Genomic DNA, 15,050 nt, shown 5'->3' with positions numbered 1-15,050 from the left:
TTCAATCATTTACTTCAGTCTCTAACTAGGTATGCCAGTTCTCACGCTATAGCAAAGAATGACACATATATATGGTCCTATCAAAATTATTCCATATGGCAAAATAGCAAGTGTTCTCTTCCCTTACCAAGATATGTACTTCGGGAGTGCAGGGTAAGAGAGAGATTTGAGGCAGATAACAGTGTAAACCAGTAATCGCAGTAAAAAACCTTATCAAACAAAAATGCTGTGTAGCCATGTTTTCAATTAATGTATTTACTATAATTTAGAAAAAATATTATAAGTAAAAGCAGAATGTTTATGGCAATAGCTTAAAATCCATGGCAATCTTGCCCGTCTTTGGGTCAAAACTTAAAGAGTATGCAATAGCACTAGAAGGGTCAGCCACAGCTTCCGGTTCAATTACAGAACTGAAGAAATAAACAGCTTGCTTGCAGTGGGGATTCCATTGGCAGTTGCCCTATAGAAAAGTTAGAGAAAAAGAGTCACAACTCCACAGCACTGGTCAGCAATTCCTTGATCCTTGTACTGAGAAGAACAGTTGTTATTAGGGGTGCACCGATAGAGATTTTTTGTGACAATACCAGTGGCTGATTTTTAATGAGCCATATCGGCCAATACCGATCCAATATGCAGTCAGGTAGCTTGGAAAGCAGCATCTGGCTGTTAAGTTTGTTGTGGGGAAAGGGGGCAGACTGAGGCCCCTTGAGGCCCCCATAGTAAGGGAGAGAGTGGGGCTGGGGCTGGGGCAGGTGCTGCACAGCCAGGATGGGGTGCAGGTCAGAGCTGCAAGCTGCTCCAAAATTTGCTGTAGCCCCCATCCCAGGTTTGCCACCACTCACCCCAAGTGCAGCCTAGTCCCAGCCTCTGCTGGGACGAGCCCAGCACCACCCCAGCCCCAGCCTACAGCGACAGCCTGCCTTCGTTCTGCGCGCAGATCCTGGGGCACATGCCCTTCTCATGCCCTCCCGAGGTGTGCATAGTGGTGGAAGCTGCCTCACCCTCCATGAGTCATTTGTGGCTCTGTCTTGCATCCTGCCCCAGCTGGGCAGTGCCTGCCCCTGCCCCAGGCCCAGCCCCATTCCTTCACTGGAGCTTCAATCTGCCCTGCCCTGCCCTCCCCACCTTCCTTCCTTCCTTCCCTCCCAACAGACTTACCAGCCAGACCAGGCTGCTCTCCACACTGCTGGGCTGCATTCCTAGCCACCTGTGTGCTGCACTGCAGCTGTATGCATGCATGGGACATTTACTGGCGACATTATCAGCCATATCAGCCAAAAAAAGCCAATTGCTGATACTGCCAGCTTTCCTTATATTGGTGCCAATCTGATATGGGGACCAATGTATTGGTGTACCTCTAGTTCTCATCACCAATCCAATACACCTATATGTCTCCAGTGTAAAGATCAACACTGGCTGTCAATATTACCTTTCATCCTTCCTATAGGTGGAATGCAATTATCCATTTCTTTAAGTGCAACATATCATATTTACCAGGGCAATGTGAGAGGAAAGTATCTAGCCACAACAGGGTGAGGGTGAAAACAATGCATACTTGTTACTCTTTCATTCTCAAGTGTTTTGGTTTTGACAAAATGGGTAGAGCAAACTAGATCAAATGAGAAGTAGGTGCTATTTTGCTCAAGAACCGGATAAACAGTTGAATCTGACTTGGGTCTATTTCAAACTATTTACTTCAAATTTAAATGGGTAATTCCACTGGCATTGGGTTAAAAGAGTTTAAAATTAATACCACGCTAGCATAATGAACAGCTCAATCTAATAAGATGCACCAAGTAAAAGATAACCAAGAAGGTGTGTATAACGTTTGCACTCAAAAATATAATGTAATTCTACAGACTTCTCTTTCCCTCAAAGAACACAGATTAAATAAACTTTTAAAAATACCTTTTCATTTGAAATCTGCACAAGTCCTGTGTTAATTGAGATGTCAGCAGTCAGATGATACACCATCCACAGAATGGCTCCATGGCTTTTTCCAGTCCTAGAAAGAAAGAGCTTGAGTATTATTTTCTACTAAGTTTATATAACACCTGGACCTAAAGCAAAGTCTCCAGTCTGATGAAGCACAGGGAAACTATTAGAAACAGATGTCATAAGAAGAAAAGCCTAGGACTGGGTCCATGGTGATTCAAAAGGCATTCCCATTAGGTAAGTAATATAGAGGGGAAAGGAGTATCTTCTGCCTTTTAATGTACAAAGGATAACATTTCCCCTCTTTCTATGGAAGTATTTATCATAAACACTGTCTCATTTTCACAGCCTCTACTTCATAGAATTTGGTTAAAAAGCACAAATTATTTTTCGACATTCTATCAAGCCTTCTGAACGCAGGTAATCTCTGGGAATGGAACTCATGCTGCCCCAGTACACCATGGATGGTGAAGCATGAGTCTATGCAGATTGCCCTGACCTCTGACAGATTCCCATATGATCTTCACAGAACCCAAAGATCTGCCAACTTTGGAGACACACAATACGAACTATAAAGGTAAAACTGAAATAAACCTCATCATATGAAGTGAATTAGAGTTATAATTATATAAAATGGGTCTCATATAGAGCAACAAAGCCAAGTTACAGAAGTGTTTAGGCAAGAAGTTTGCTGCTAAATGAGAAGACCACGTTTTGAAGTACTTGAAATCAAGTTTTCTATTTAGTGGGTTCTTTTTTCTCTTTTAAATAGTTTTAGAGCATTCCAGAAATGTACAGAATAAGTTATAGGTATCGGTGCATTGATGTATCAATTGGCTATCGGATTGGCATTAAAGGATATCGGATTGGCATAAAAGGAGAAATGACATTATCAGTTTTTTTCCAGTTGTTATAGCCATTAATCATGGCTGCGACCACAGAGCACCCTAGTGAGCATAGTCTGGTCCCCATGCCCCACCGCTGGCCCAAACCCACAGCAGGCTACTAGTCCTGGTGAGCAGCAGGAGAGGAATCGGGCACTGGAGAGTGGTCACAGGGAGCCATGCTAGGCAACAAAGGGACCATTACCGGCTCCTGCTGCTGCTACTGCCACAGCAACACCACACAGGCAGTAGAGACACAAGTACCAGGGGCTACTGTGGAGATGTTGAGCAGTGTATGGGCAGGCTAAGGTGCCACACAGACACTGGGCGTCTGCAAAAGTGGCTTCTCCTCTGTGGCCGCAGGAGCTTGGCTGCACAGGGCACACTAGCACTGAAGCAATAGCATGGCTCTGGGGCTCCAAACGCGCCTGGCACCACTGTTCACAAGAGGCCTGGGATGGCAGCACAGGCTGTGCTGGGAAAGGGTAGGAGCCATGGGTAAGGGGGTGATGTGCATGGGAATAAGGTGGTCACCACCTTCCCTATCGAGAGCCAGAACAGGCAGGAGGAATGTGTGTGTGTTAAAAATGCACAGGACCAGAGGCGAAGCAGTGGCACCGCAGGGCACTGTTGGCAGCGCTCTGTCCCCGCCTCCCTCCCCCCCACGTAATTCATAACTGGCAACTTGCTAGTTATTAAATAAATATGAATTTAGCTGCTTATAAATATGGGCAGTTACAGTTGAGGATGCTTGGCACTTCAAAGTTACTGACATTAATACACATATATTTGAAAAATAAACCATGAACCAGCTCTGAAAGTACTTATTACCGGGAAGCAGCTGGTTTTATTTGGAAGAGTGAAATAAACATCTAGATCTTGTCCTAATACAATTTAACAAATTATGAAAATGTATATTTATGTCTTATCTAATAGAATGCTGTTTTCAAAATATAACTAATATATTAATATACCTCTACCCTCTATTCCACTTTAATTATGTGAGTTATGAGCTATCTGTAAACATATGTAGATTTTAAATTTAAGAGTAGGCAGCATGCAAGGCTAGGATAGAACATAGTTCTTTGTCAGTGTAGCCTTTGCAATTTTGGTCATCTGTTTAACATTATCAAGTGTGGTCTCAATATTAAGTGTAGTATACAAACAGGAACATATCTGGGGGCCCTGGGACGGAATGCAGCTGCACACCCCCCTGCTTTGATTTCTACTCCACTGAAAGTTTATTTTCAACTGCCCAGCAGGAACAACCAAATTTGTATTCAGATGGATTTGAGAGTCTACTGACTTCATAGCAACCCTTGGTCTTCCTCTAAGCAAGCTAGCTTTGCTTTTACTATTATCCTATCAATTATGAAATACCGGTAACATTGCTCTAATCATCCACCAGCATGTACAATAAAGGTGTGCTGCTACTTAGGAACTTGTACTGTCTGGCATTGTTCTTAGTGGATTTGAACCCACAACAAATCAGAGACAGGGAGGGGAGGGGGGGAATTAAAAGCAAGCTGAGATGTGCAGTGGTGCAGCAGTCAGAGGCAGAAGGGAGTTGCAAAGGCGAGGCAGAGTTAAGTTAATGCAGTGACCTTTTCTTTGGTTATTCATTTCAGCAGATGATGGAGGCTGTGGGAGGCTGAACTAATAGCCCAACTATGGATGCATAAAACCAGACATGGACAGGTGAGAGGGGTTGGTGTCCCAGGACAGGGGTCCTGCCAGTGGCTGAAGTGAGTCCTCCCTTGACCCCAACTGTTTGTTTCTGTATGTTGAGGATAATGGGCAGTGGAGGCCTGCTATGGACATGCAGTGGGGAGAGGGCGGGGGAAAATGTTGGGCAGAGAGTTACAGCTTTGCTCCCAGCTGCCTAATGGCTGGGGTGAGGGGGAGGGGAATTGTTTGGGAGGGTTTTTGAGGGGAAGGGGCTCCCAAGGGCCAGAAGGGGCTGGAAGGAAGGGGTGGGGGTCATGAGCATCAAGGGATTTTTAGAAGGAAGGCCTGTAAAGAGGTTTGGGGTGAGGAGGGGCTGAGGACATGTGAGGAGCAGATAGGGTTTGGGGCTGAGGAAAGTAGTGGGGTCTGTGGGGGTGAAAGAGTGAGAGGCTGCAATAAGAAGTCTGAATGCTCACAGAAGCAGGGGATGGTATGGTGGAGTGTAAGGGAGCTAGTGGAGGTCTGATGGGTTTCGATCATGATGGGGTGGGACTAAGCATGAGGATATGTGGGATAGCAAGGTCAGAGTGGAGCCAGGGGACATTTGAGGTGGCAGGGGCAATATAGAAGGGCAGTGAAGGGCGCTTCTGGCCCACGGTGGAATGTCTGGGGCAATTATGTGTGGGGGTGCAGTTCTGTCTGTGGCCAGGCTGGGAGAATAACAACTGTATCCCCCAGGACTAAGTGCCTGCCCCATCCTGAAGCTAGCAGCCAGCCCTGCACAGACTCCATTGTATTTGTTTTTTCTTGGATCATAAACTGAATAATACAGCCCTAGGTCCCCTAGCTAGTAAATCTTCTAGTTTCTTTTTAATGGGAGAAAAATGTGCGGTGTGATGAGGTGATGCACCATACTCCCTGCACCAACCTTTTAAAAACCCTACCCATGTATACAAATCATCTGAGTGTAAGAAAAGTGAAAGTTCTGTTAGCTCCTCCTTCTACGTTACATCTTACCGTAACAGCTTCATGGAACCCTCTGTGCTGAGACGGTGCTGTGGTACAGTCTGTCTGAAATCAAATGTCATGACCTGCTGGGGATCTGATAGTGATTTGCAAGGGTATTCCCACAGTGGGTGAGGCTCTGCCTCCTTGGACTCTCGAAAATTCAGAGAATTCTGAAAGAAAAAACAATCTTGTAACAACTTCAAAGTTTGCATTTGGCAAGCACTGGCCCTGAACCACTTATGGTGAGCCTGCAATGCCATGGTATGTCTCCCAATCAATCTCTGCAAATGTCCTGACTCCATGCTATACTTGCTTCCCACAGAGTTAAGTCACTGTCTCAGTCCTCAGCTTCAAGTTGGGCTCAGGATATATAAAATTGCCTGAAGTTCCAGGATGAGGACTTAGGCAGAAGCTCTGCTCAATGGGCACAAGTAAATTGTCACAAAGGTAAAATTCATCTGTATGAGAGACTGCTTTGTCAGTTTGAACCAACTCTCAACCTCATCACTTTCTGTTCCAAATGCAAATTGCGCTTCTTTGGCTTACATATGTATAGAGGCATGTACATTCATTTGTTTTTAAAACAAAAAAGAACAAAAATCCCTTTCATATGAAACACTCCACTGCATACACAGTCCTCTCCCTCAGGAGGAAATGAAAGAGAAAACAGACACACACAGACCTCAGTTACACAGCTTAATGTGCTACTGGAAGGCACTTGTGTAATGATGATGAGGGAGGCTACAAGTACACAAAATACTAGTTTCATTTCACTTTATTTACACTTGGACAGGTTAATAGGTACCTGAATTCTAAAGAGAGTTCCTCTAATTTGAGATCACTTAATAGCTTAAATACTTTTGTATTGGTAAAGCACTAATTCAGCAAAGCAGTTCAGCATGTGTTTCAGTTTAAAAAACAAATATAGATTCTTTGCTGAATTACAGTCATTGCCACTACTGAATTTAGCAATGCTGGTTACAATTAAAGTAGTACCAGTAAAAAAATGCTGGTATCTAGGAACCAAGTTAAAAATAGTTCACAGCCCAGATTATGGTTCTCTCATTCCAAACTGTAATTATCCCAAACCTCTGTTTCCAGAGGCATTTATAAATAGTGTAGCTACTTTTTTGTAAATATAAAAAAATCTGCAGTGGAGAAACCTACACTTTTCTTGATTATGTTTTGCCAAGATACTTATACAAATGTTTAATATTATAAAAATTCTACTCTTGAATAGATGGAAACTACCAGGACCTTTCTACACAAAGATCCTTATTTAATAAATGAAGTTACATGCTGGAGAGCTATGCTCAAGATGCTCAAGATGACTATATGTAATGTAATGCTCAAAATGCTCAAGATGACTATATGTAATTTCTGCAATAAAGATGATAGTTAATGGTTTGGCCCAATAATCAATAAAGTTTATGACAAAGAATTTACTATTCAAAGCTACATTCTGTTTCTAGTTCTTAATGCTTAAAAGTGGCAAACAGCTTTGCCATATCAGAAGAAATCTGAAAATAAGAAAGAAGGAATGTTGCTGTAGGAATTAAATAGCCTAAAAATGAAAAACAGAACATTAAGGTTCCATGTCAAACATCACACACACATTCCACTTGTATTCCACAAAATGGTTTTTAAAGCATAGCTAAAACTTGAGCTGTAACATCATATTCTGTTTGAAGAGTTCAAATGTGATCCCTCTTACCCCAATCATATCATCCATAATGTGAACATCAAACCCTTCACAAGTACGACATGGACTTCGGATTCTCCACAAGTCCTAAGAGGAAAAGTAAGCAATCTGGTTAGGAAAGGTTTTGGTTGCGAATGAAGCTGTTAACTATATAAGTGTAATGTGTTGAAAATTGTAAGAAAACATTTTAAATATCTATTCTAAAGTGAGTTGGGGGAAAAAAGGCTAATAATAGGATTACTATAGGGTGTCACAAAAATCAGTACCCATGGGCACTAACTTTTTTTTTTTTTTTTTTTTTGTCTTTTATCCTGTTCAGGTGAAAATGCCACAAAAATTAACTGAAGAAGAGTCCTGGCACCAATTCAAAAGAAAACTGAGACACATATTGAAGTTAATGGTAACCAGTTTGAAGTCTGTTATAATGCCTATGATTCCTGACTGTTGCATCACTGTATATTAAACGTTTAGGTCTCAGGTAAGAATTCAAACCACAGCAACCTAAACTGGTTACTATCTTTCTTCTGCTTGGTTTCCTTTTAAATCAGTTGATCAAAGTTTAGTTCCTAGAGGACCAGTGCCTAAACCAGAAAAGGAATCATTAGTCCATCTCAGAGACGCAAATAGCATGCAAATCATTATCCAGAGACTGGAGTCTTGCCCTGCCTAAACTACACCCTCCAAATGAGGAGGCATACTGATAAGATATTATGGCAGGAAACAATGCATAATTCCCTAAAAACTGTCAACTGTCAGAGCTGTTCAGACACTTCAATTTACTTTATTTTGCATAAAAAGAATGAACACTTAAAAAAGCTGCCTGTTCTAATCAATCTTAAAACTGAAGTACCAAAACTGTGTAAATAGCTCTGCTGAATGAAAAAAACATTCTCCTACAAGAGTTTTACTGATGAAGCGTAAAACCTAATTTTCAGAGTTATTTCTAATTCATTTCTTACTCAGCTGCAGACAGATGCAAGCAAAACCACTGAATTTACTGAAGACAAATAGATTCTTACAGTCATTATCTTTATTTCAACCTCTATCAATCCACCCACAGCCCCTATGAGGCAAATGTTATTTTTCAGGCATGCTTCTCCCACTGATGATCCAACACAAATATATGTTCTCAAACAAAAACAGTCCAAAAATCCACATAACATGAGTATTTTGGTTTTCATGTTTAGCTACAGCAAGAAATACATTTTCTTTTCCCATGCCACTGGAAAGTTGTTCCAAGCATGATCATATGAATGTCACTTAGAACATTACTTACCTTTATGAACAGAGCTGTTTGAATACATCTAAGAAAACTAATTCCAAACATACAAAAGCTAAGTTTTCTTTTGCAAAAAGACCAAAGCTGGTAAGAAAGCACATACAAGTTAAAAGGGTAGATTGTTAAACAATCAACGGTTGCACTATTTCCCTCCTGCCCCAAACAGATTTCCTGTTCAAGAATTTCAAATGCTTTTATTTCCTTAGGATCGACATCTTATTACACTTTTGCACACCTATTAAGTTATTTCACCCATCATATAGTTCAGTTGACTCTGCATTAGTGAACATACTTCAGCAATTCCCCAGAGCAACTGTTCTCAATCATTTTAGACTCAAGGCACCCCTCAGAAAATGCTCACTTCAAGTTTTCACTTGCTATTTTTTGACTAGTGAAAAAATTATTAATTCTTCTGTTGCAAAGCACTCAGAAAGACCAGAATGTTTTTGATACTGTGGATTCCTCTTTGAAATCTCTGGGTTTATCTTGTGAATCACATGTGCCTAACTAACAGTGCTAATATTGCATGGCACACCACAGCATCCTTGAACGGCTCTCAGGGCACCGCATGGTGCCACAGTAACCTGGTTGAGAACCACTGCCCTGTAGAAATGAGCAATAAAACTCACAAAGCCAAGATACCTTAAAGTATCTTTGCTGCCTTTACAGTCATGTTTTCCAGCAAGAGCCTCCAAAACTACATCTGGGTGGTCCCTCAAGGCTTGGACTCAACTTCCTCACCCTTCCATTATTTCTTACCTGGAGTGGTACAAATGCTTAAAAGAACAAGGATCAAAGAATGACTTTGACCCAGAGCATGTGACCGGTGCTGCAGGGCAGAGCGGGGCCACGCAGGAAAGCTGCTTGCCGCTGCAAGCTCTACACTGCCCTGGCAAGGCATCTCCTGCCCATGCAGCAGTAGCAGGAGCAGCGACATAGTTTTGCGCCCCTTACTGCTGCGGCGTAGGCAGGGGACGGCTCACCAGGGGACTGCAGAGCTCACAGCAGCAAGCAGCTTCCCTGTGTGGCCCTGCTTTGCTCTGCACCATCGGGTCACACCTGCTAGGCTGTGGAGGCCCCAGGGGAAGGGCAGCAGGGTGGGGAGCCCAAGCCCGCAGTGGGCAGCCTGCACTCGCCCCCATCCTGTGAACTGATCTGGGGAGCATGGGTCCCCCCTGCTGTCCCGAGGAGTGCACACAGTGGCAGGGAGCTGTACCTCCCCAGCCCGCCCGCAAAGCCTGCAGTGGACAGGCAGGAGTCGGGGGGAGGGGAAGCTGGCTCTGCGTTCCTCTCCGCTGCAGGAGCTGCTGCCCTCCTGTGGGTGGGAGCTGGGGCTCAGGCGATGCTGTGGGGAGCAGGCGGCTACGGACCCAGGTCCCTAGTTCCATAGTTCTGGCAGCTGGGGACCCCCTCCGCTAAGGCTGGGGAGGGCAGGGGGATGTGGCTTGGGAGAGAGGGCCTGGACCTGCATTCTGTGAGCTAAGAGGGCAGGGGGAGCTCTGATTTTCTATGACAAAAAACTCAGTATCAAATACCAAAATGTATAGGTTTTTAGAAATTATTTTATTATAGTGATTTAGGCACTGGTAGGCTTCCAAATTCCAAATATATAAAAAAAATTGTGTTCAACTGATACCTATATATATAGTAGCCTTTCAGTTTCATCACAGATCTCCCGCTGTCTGCCCCAGGCAAGCCAACATCTTACAAATTGAGGTTGTGGGTGCTTTTGGTACTCTGCCCAAAACTGTAGCTGGTGCCAGGCAGTCTGGCTCAGTAAACTGCAGAGTAAAGATCTTCTAGTCTGGAAGGCTGCAGGAGGATACTGGCTCACTTCTGAGCTGCCCTGGGGACTACCTGTAAGACACTGGAATACAACCCAGGGTAAAGGGGAATCCTTGCTGCAAGGCCACGAACCACTGTTGATGTCTGCAGCTAGAGTGGGTTAAATTTGTAATAGGCAGTGTGCTTATTCCTTTGTTACAGTTTAATCCAGTGGCTTGGGTTTGGGACTATCAGGTGTTGGCAGAGGTCTCAATAGTGCCTGAGGCCATGCAGATGTCCTGAGCCTGTCAGGGGCTAAGGGCCTAGGACACAGAGCAGACTTTGGCCCAAAAGCAAATAGCAGCCAAGAGAGGGATGGCAGTCTAGCTTGGGCGGAAGCTGAGAAGGGCCAGGAGAACCAGGCAGAGCCAAAGTAGGTTGGTTTAGTGTATAGCGCAGGGCAGAGATGTGGCCAGGGGGCCCAGACAGACCAAGCCAGAGGAGGCTCACTGCTCAAAGCCGGGCTGAAACAGAGCCAGGAGGGTGCACACAGAGCCAAAGCAGGCTCAGCACCCAGGCAGGACAGAGACTGGGCGAGGGCTAAAGTAATCAAGATAAGAGCTGGTGCCCAGAAGCCAGGTCCAGCATAGTAGGCCAAAGATTGAAAGTCCAGCTAGAGAAAAGTGGTGGAGGCTGAGAAGGCTGAGGCCCCAACAAGGGAATGATGATACAGTAACACCTGTGAGGCACAGACATGGCTGTAGGAAAGATTGGAGGCCATAAATAGCCAGCACTTATGGCTACAGGTGGCCTGCGAGACAATGACAGGTCAGGAGGGCCCACTTGGCCCAAGAAGGACAGAACTGAGGCCAGCAGGGTCTGGGAGGGACCTGCTGGCTGTCACAAAGACTGGGGTTTACTCTAGGACCCATTAGGCAGCCTTCCTTCCAATCAACTGAATATATCAAGGTGTGCCAGGTGACTGAGAACAGAAGAGTACCCTACAGATGAGCAGGACAAGGCTAGGCTGGTCACCAGGGGGTGTCACGGCTGCCCCTGGAACCTGAACCTTGCCACACACATACACACACAAGCTGCCTGTGCCATTTATGGCACACGTTGCAGGTTGGCTAGTTCTGAGGAATGACATGTAGGGAGAATGCCATTTGAGGGTCTCTGTGCACAGTATATATTCTGATCCATGTGCTACCAGCCTCTGTCCTTTTAAAGAAGAATTCCAGCAGAGTCCATATTAATATTTTTTGTGAAAAAAAAATCTTACTACTTTACCTTCACTAAGTCTTCCATTTGGCAGAGGTTATTAGAGAGTGTGCTGACAATAGTTATCCAGGATCACCTCTCATTGAACCCAATGATTCAGTTAATAGGCAATATTTCAGTTCAACGTTTATCTATTTTCTAGAACATATTGCTGGTTCTCTAATGGAGTGAGATATTTTACCACAGTTTCAGAAATACACATTTTATTACTAATTTATTGCTGTGCTGCAACAGCCCACAAATTTTTCTGCTGATACTGGATCCTGTTCACCAAATAGCCATTTTACACAGAACATCAGCAGTGATGGTATAAGCCAGATGTTTGAAATAAATGTCTGCTGCATCAAAAAATAAAACCCTAGGGTGATTATGAAATGTCTGATAGGTCTATCCAATGATGTTTAAGAAATGTAGAAGGTTAGAACAGCAAGAAGAATAAACTATTTAGTACAATTACCTGGAATACTTTTGAATTCTCCCCCATTATGAAGTTTACTTTGGATCCACTAGGATAATTGAAACTTGCCATGTATGAAGAAAAAAAATGTGTTTTTATCCTTTTCTAAGTTAACTATAAAGTTATCATTCTGTTTCTCATAATTCTGTAAAACATCAGTCAAAGAAAGGCTGATCAGATACCTAACTAAGCGGGTCCTCCTTCCTATTCACCCAAGTTGCTGGGAATACAAGTACACTTTCCAGAAGAAGGAAGAAGAATCCTACAAATATCTTTAGTATTATAGTACTAATTAAAATACAGAACTTCCATGTATGGTGAAATTATTCAGCACAGCCCTAGTTTTCAGAAGTGACAAATGATTGTTGGTGCTCAATTTGAGACATCACGGAAAACCATACTTGTCAGAAGGAAAGGAGTTTGAATTTGGAAACCAGCTGTCCTCAAAAAATTGGGCATCCAAAAATTAGACTTCCCAAAATTACTAGTCTCTGAAGAGTCAAGTTGCATACATCTATTTTAACAAAACTGATAGGAGAATCCAAAATCAGCTATATTAATTCATACATTGTTTTACACATTAAAATGCATCTAAATGCTGCTTAAAATAAATGTCGTGCAAACAAATTTGCTGACAGACACACTTTTTTAAAAATCACAAAGACCTGTATTTCTTCTGGGACATCCCACAAAACCTGTCAAACTATTCAACAGTACCAGGCACATACAATGGATTGGCACAGTGTAGTTTTGTTCAACTCTTACTGCTCAATAACTTCAAATGACTGAATACAAAGCTGACTGTACAAGATCCTTAAGACGACTATCTGTCTGCTGCTAACATAAAACTGAGCTATGTCATGTATGTAATAGACAGCATAACCTCCCGCTTAACATTCTATTGTATGCCATTATTCTTAAAAGAAAGCAAAATGCCTGTCTTTGTTTTATCTGAGTGTAACTGTGGATGAAATCTTATTTTTAAAACATATTTGATTCTGTACCCAAAGTTAATAATTTGATCTTCCTCAGGATAACAAACTGGTTTAATAAAACAAAACAAAACCAACCCCCTCCCCCCCAAACATACTGTTGTGCGTGTGCAAAATCTATTTTAAATATTTGAAGGAATGCTTCAAGTTTGCAGGCAGCATTGATTAGTAATTAAGGAAAGATTAGAGTCAGTAAACAGCACTATCATATGGTTTTGATAAACTACAGATATCCCAACTGGTTAAATTTTTCAACCCCAGCTCCCCCAATACCAGATGGGCAAGGCGAGCAGGGAGGAAAGCAGTTCGTATCTAGCTGGATGCATACTTGTTCAAAACCCCCTACAAAAATCTTTCAAACCTTTTCACAAGGAGCCATTTGATTCAGCCCATGGATCTGCAGCTTCAGGTGGTCACTTTTCCCCTGCCATGGCAGAGAGAAATAGTGGCCAAAGGAGCTTTCCTCTTGCCTCGATAGAGAGAAACAGTGGCCGCAGAAGCAATCACCCCCGTCTATCATTTTAAAGATACTTATTGGCTTCCATTATCATAGTAACTGAGCACTGCACAATCTATCTTTTTTCTTCCAAGCACCCCAGTAAGATAAGAGAGTAGTTATTTTACAGATGAACTAAAACCTTGAAAGACTAAGTAACTTGCCAAACAAAGATCACAGAGGAAATCTATAGCTGGCAAGGATTTTAACTCAGGTCTCCCAAGTCTTAGGATCTATTCATTATTTTCTTTGGTGTAATGGGAAAAACAAACCAGTAAAACACAGAATATACATCTCTATATGAGAGTTACTTGATCAAGCTAAAAAAAATAAAATCCATACTTGTCTGTTGCACTTGGGCTCTTGGGCTTTAAGTTTACAATGGTTATAAGTATCACCTGTTTTAAAACAGAAACAAGAGGGGAACCAGCAATTAAGATGCACTCAAACATGGTCTGTGCTTTGTGAAGATTGCTGTGTTCCCTCACCACTGGCCAAAATTAATTTTTAAAAAGTTTGTAAACCAAACAGAGTCCTCTGTTCCCAAAATATTATTTACAAACTTATTATTCTACAAATAAAAACAGAATGACAAATTTCAAGCAATGTCTCTCTATTTGACACAGGGATTTAAAAATAAATAGTTAAAAATACTTCAATTTCACCAAAATAATTGAAGCTCCTAGTTTCTGATGTAAAACGAGAAGTAAATAGCGATGTTTCAGTTTTTGCAATTTAAAAAACAAAGCAAAAACCCTTCAATCGTCTGTCCTTGGTGGCTTTTAATTCTCAATATCATAATTCCTCATCAACATGTAATGCTGTCTACATGACATGCGCTCCTAAAAACATAATTTGTTTTTCTAATTAAAAATAATTTCAGTCCAAGATAAGGAATGTCTGAAATGACAGTAGGCATCTTCAAATTTCAGAAGTCAAGTTGCTCTGAGTTCGTCCTATTGTCAAGAGCAAGAATTATGCTGAAAGTGTATGGTGTTCAGATATGATAAATGTGAAATGTAAAATAATGCTGAAAAGACTCAACTTGGTCTTAACTGAAGGCATGAAAATATAAATGGCATATTTCCATCTCACCTTAAACTCTACAACCATCATGTGCAGGGAAGCAGACTGTGGCAGGACAGTGATGTTTCTGACGAGTTGATTAGCCGCTGCTGTTCTGGCATACCAAAAATACAAGTTGTGCCAAGGTAGTAAGCTTGTAGTGAAAAAAGGTTCTCCAATAACAACAGAGACCTTGGGGGAAACAAACAAGGACAGAGTATATGAAAAATAATAAGACAAAACAAACATGATTTACAAAATATCTGAGGCAGATACGCAGGCAGCACTTCTCAGAAATTCCGTGTTTGGCTTTAGGATAACAGAAAGCTGCACATTCCAGGTTTGTGCACATACAAAAGTTGTGCTATATGAAATATTACATGTATAGTTGAAGTAATATAACTCCTTACCATGCTTGCAGTGTTTACACAGCTGTATAGCTTAATCACATATGGGAAGTGGACCAAACTATGGTTTGAAGAAAACATGCTTATAACACCACATACAGTTGGGTTTGTA

The 15,050-nt window shown here is 42.2% G+C and overlaps 1 protein-coding gene across 3 annotated transcripts in view; it reads right to left on the bottom strand.

Annotated features, from left to right (window-relative positions):
- Positions 1 to 235: 235 nt before the first annotated feature.
- PRMT7 (protein arginine methyltransferase 7) overlaps positions 236 to 15,050 on the bottom strand; it is a 51,404-nt gene continuing 36,589 nt past the window's right edge. For all 3 annotated transcript variants that reach the window (XM_014605249.3, XM_006258158.4, XM_019499207.2), the window contains 5 exons: positions 14,562 to 14,723; positions 7,210 to 7,284; positions 5,505 to 5,665; positions 1,909 to 2,005; positions 236 to 460 (listed from right to left, as the gene is read on the bottom strand). In XM_014605249.3, the coding sequence (XP_014460735.1) occupies positions 299 to 460; positions 1,909 to 2,005; positions 5,505 to 5,665; positions 7,210 to 7,284; positions 14,562 to 14,723 (657 nt within the window). In that variant the 3' untranslated portion in view covers positions 236 to 298. The remainder of the gene's footprint in view (positions 461 to 1,908; positions 2,006 to 5,504; positions 5,666 to 7,209; positions 7,285 to 14,561; positions 14,724 to 15,050) is intronic.

The sequence above is a fragment of the Alligator mississippiensis genome, chromosome 10 (genome assembly GCF_030867095.1).
Source record: "Alligator mississippiensis isolate rAllMis1 chromosome 10, rAllMis1, whole genome shotgun sequence".
Classification (NCBI taxonomy): domain Eukaryota; kingdom Metazoa; phylum Chordata; order Crocodylia; family Alligatoridae; genus Alligator; species Alligator mississippiensis.
This window is presented reverse-complemented; position numbering and strand designations above follow the sequence as displayed.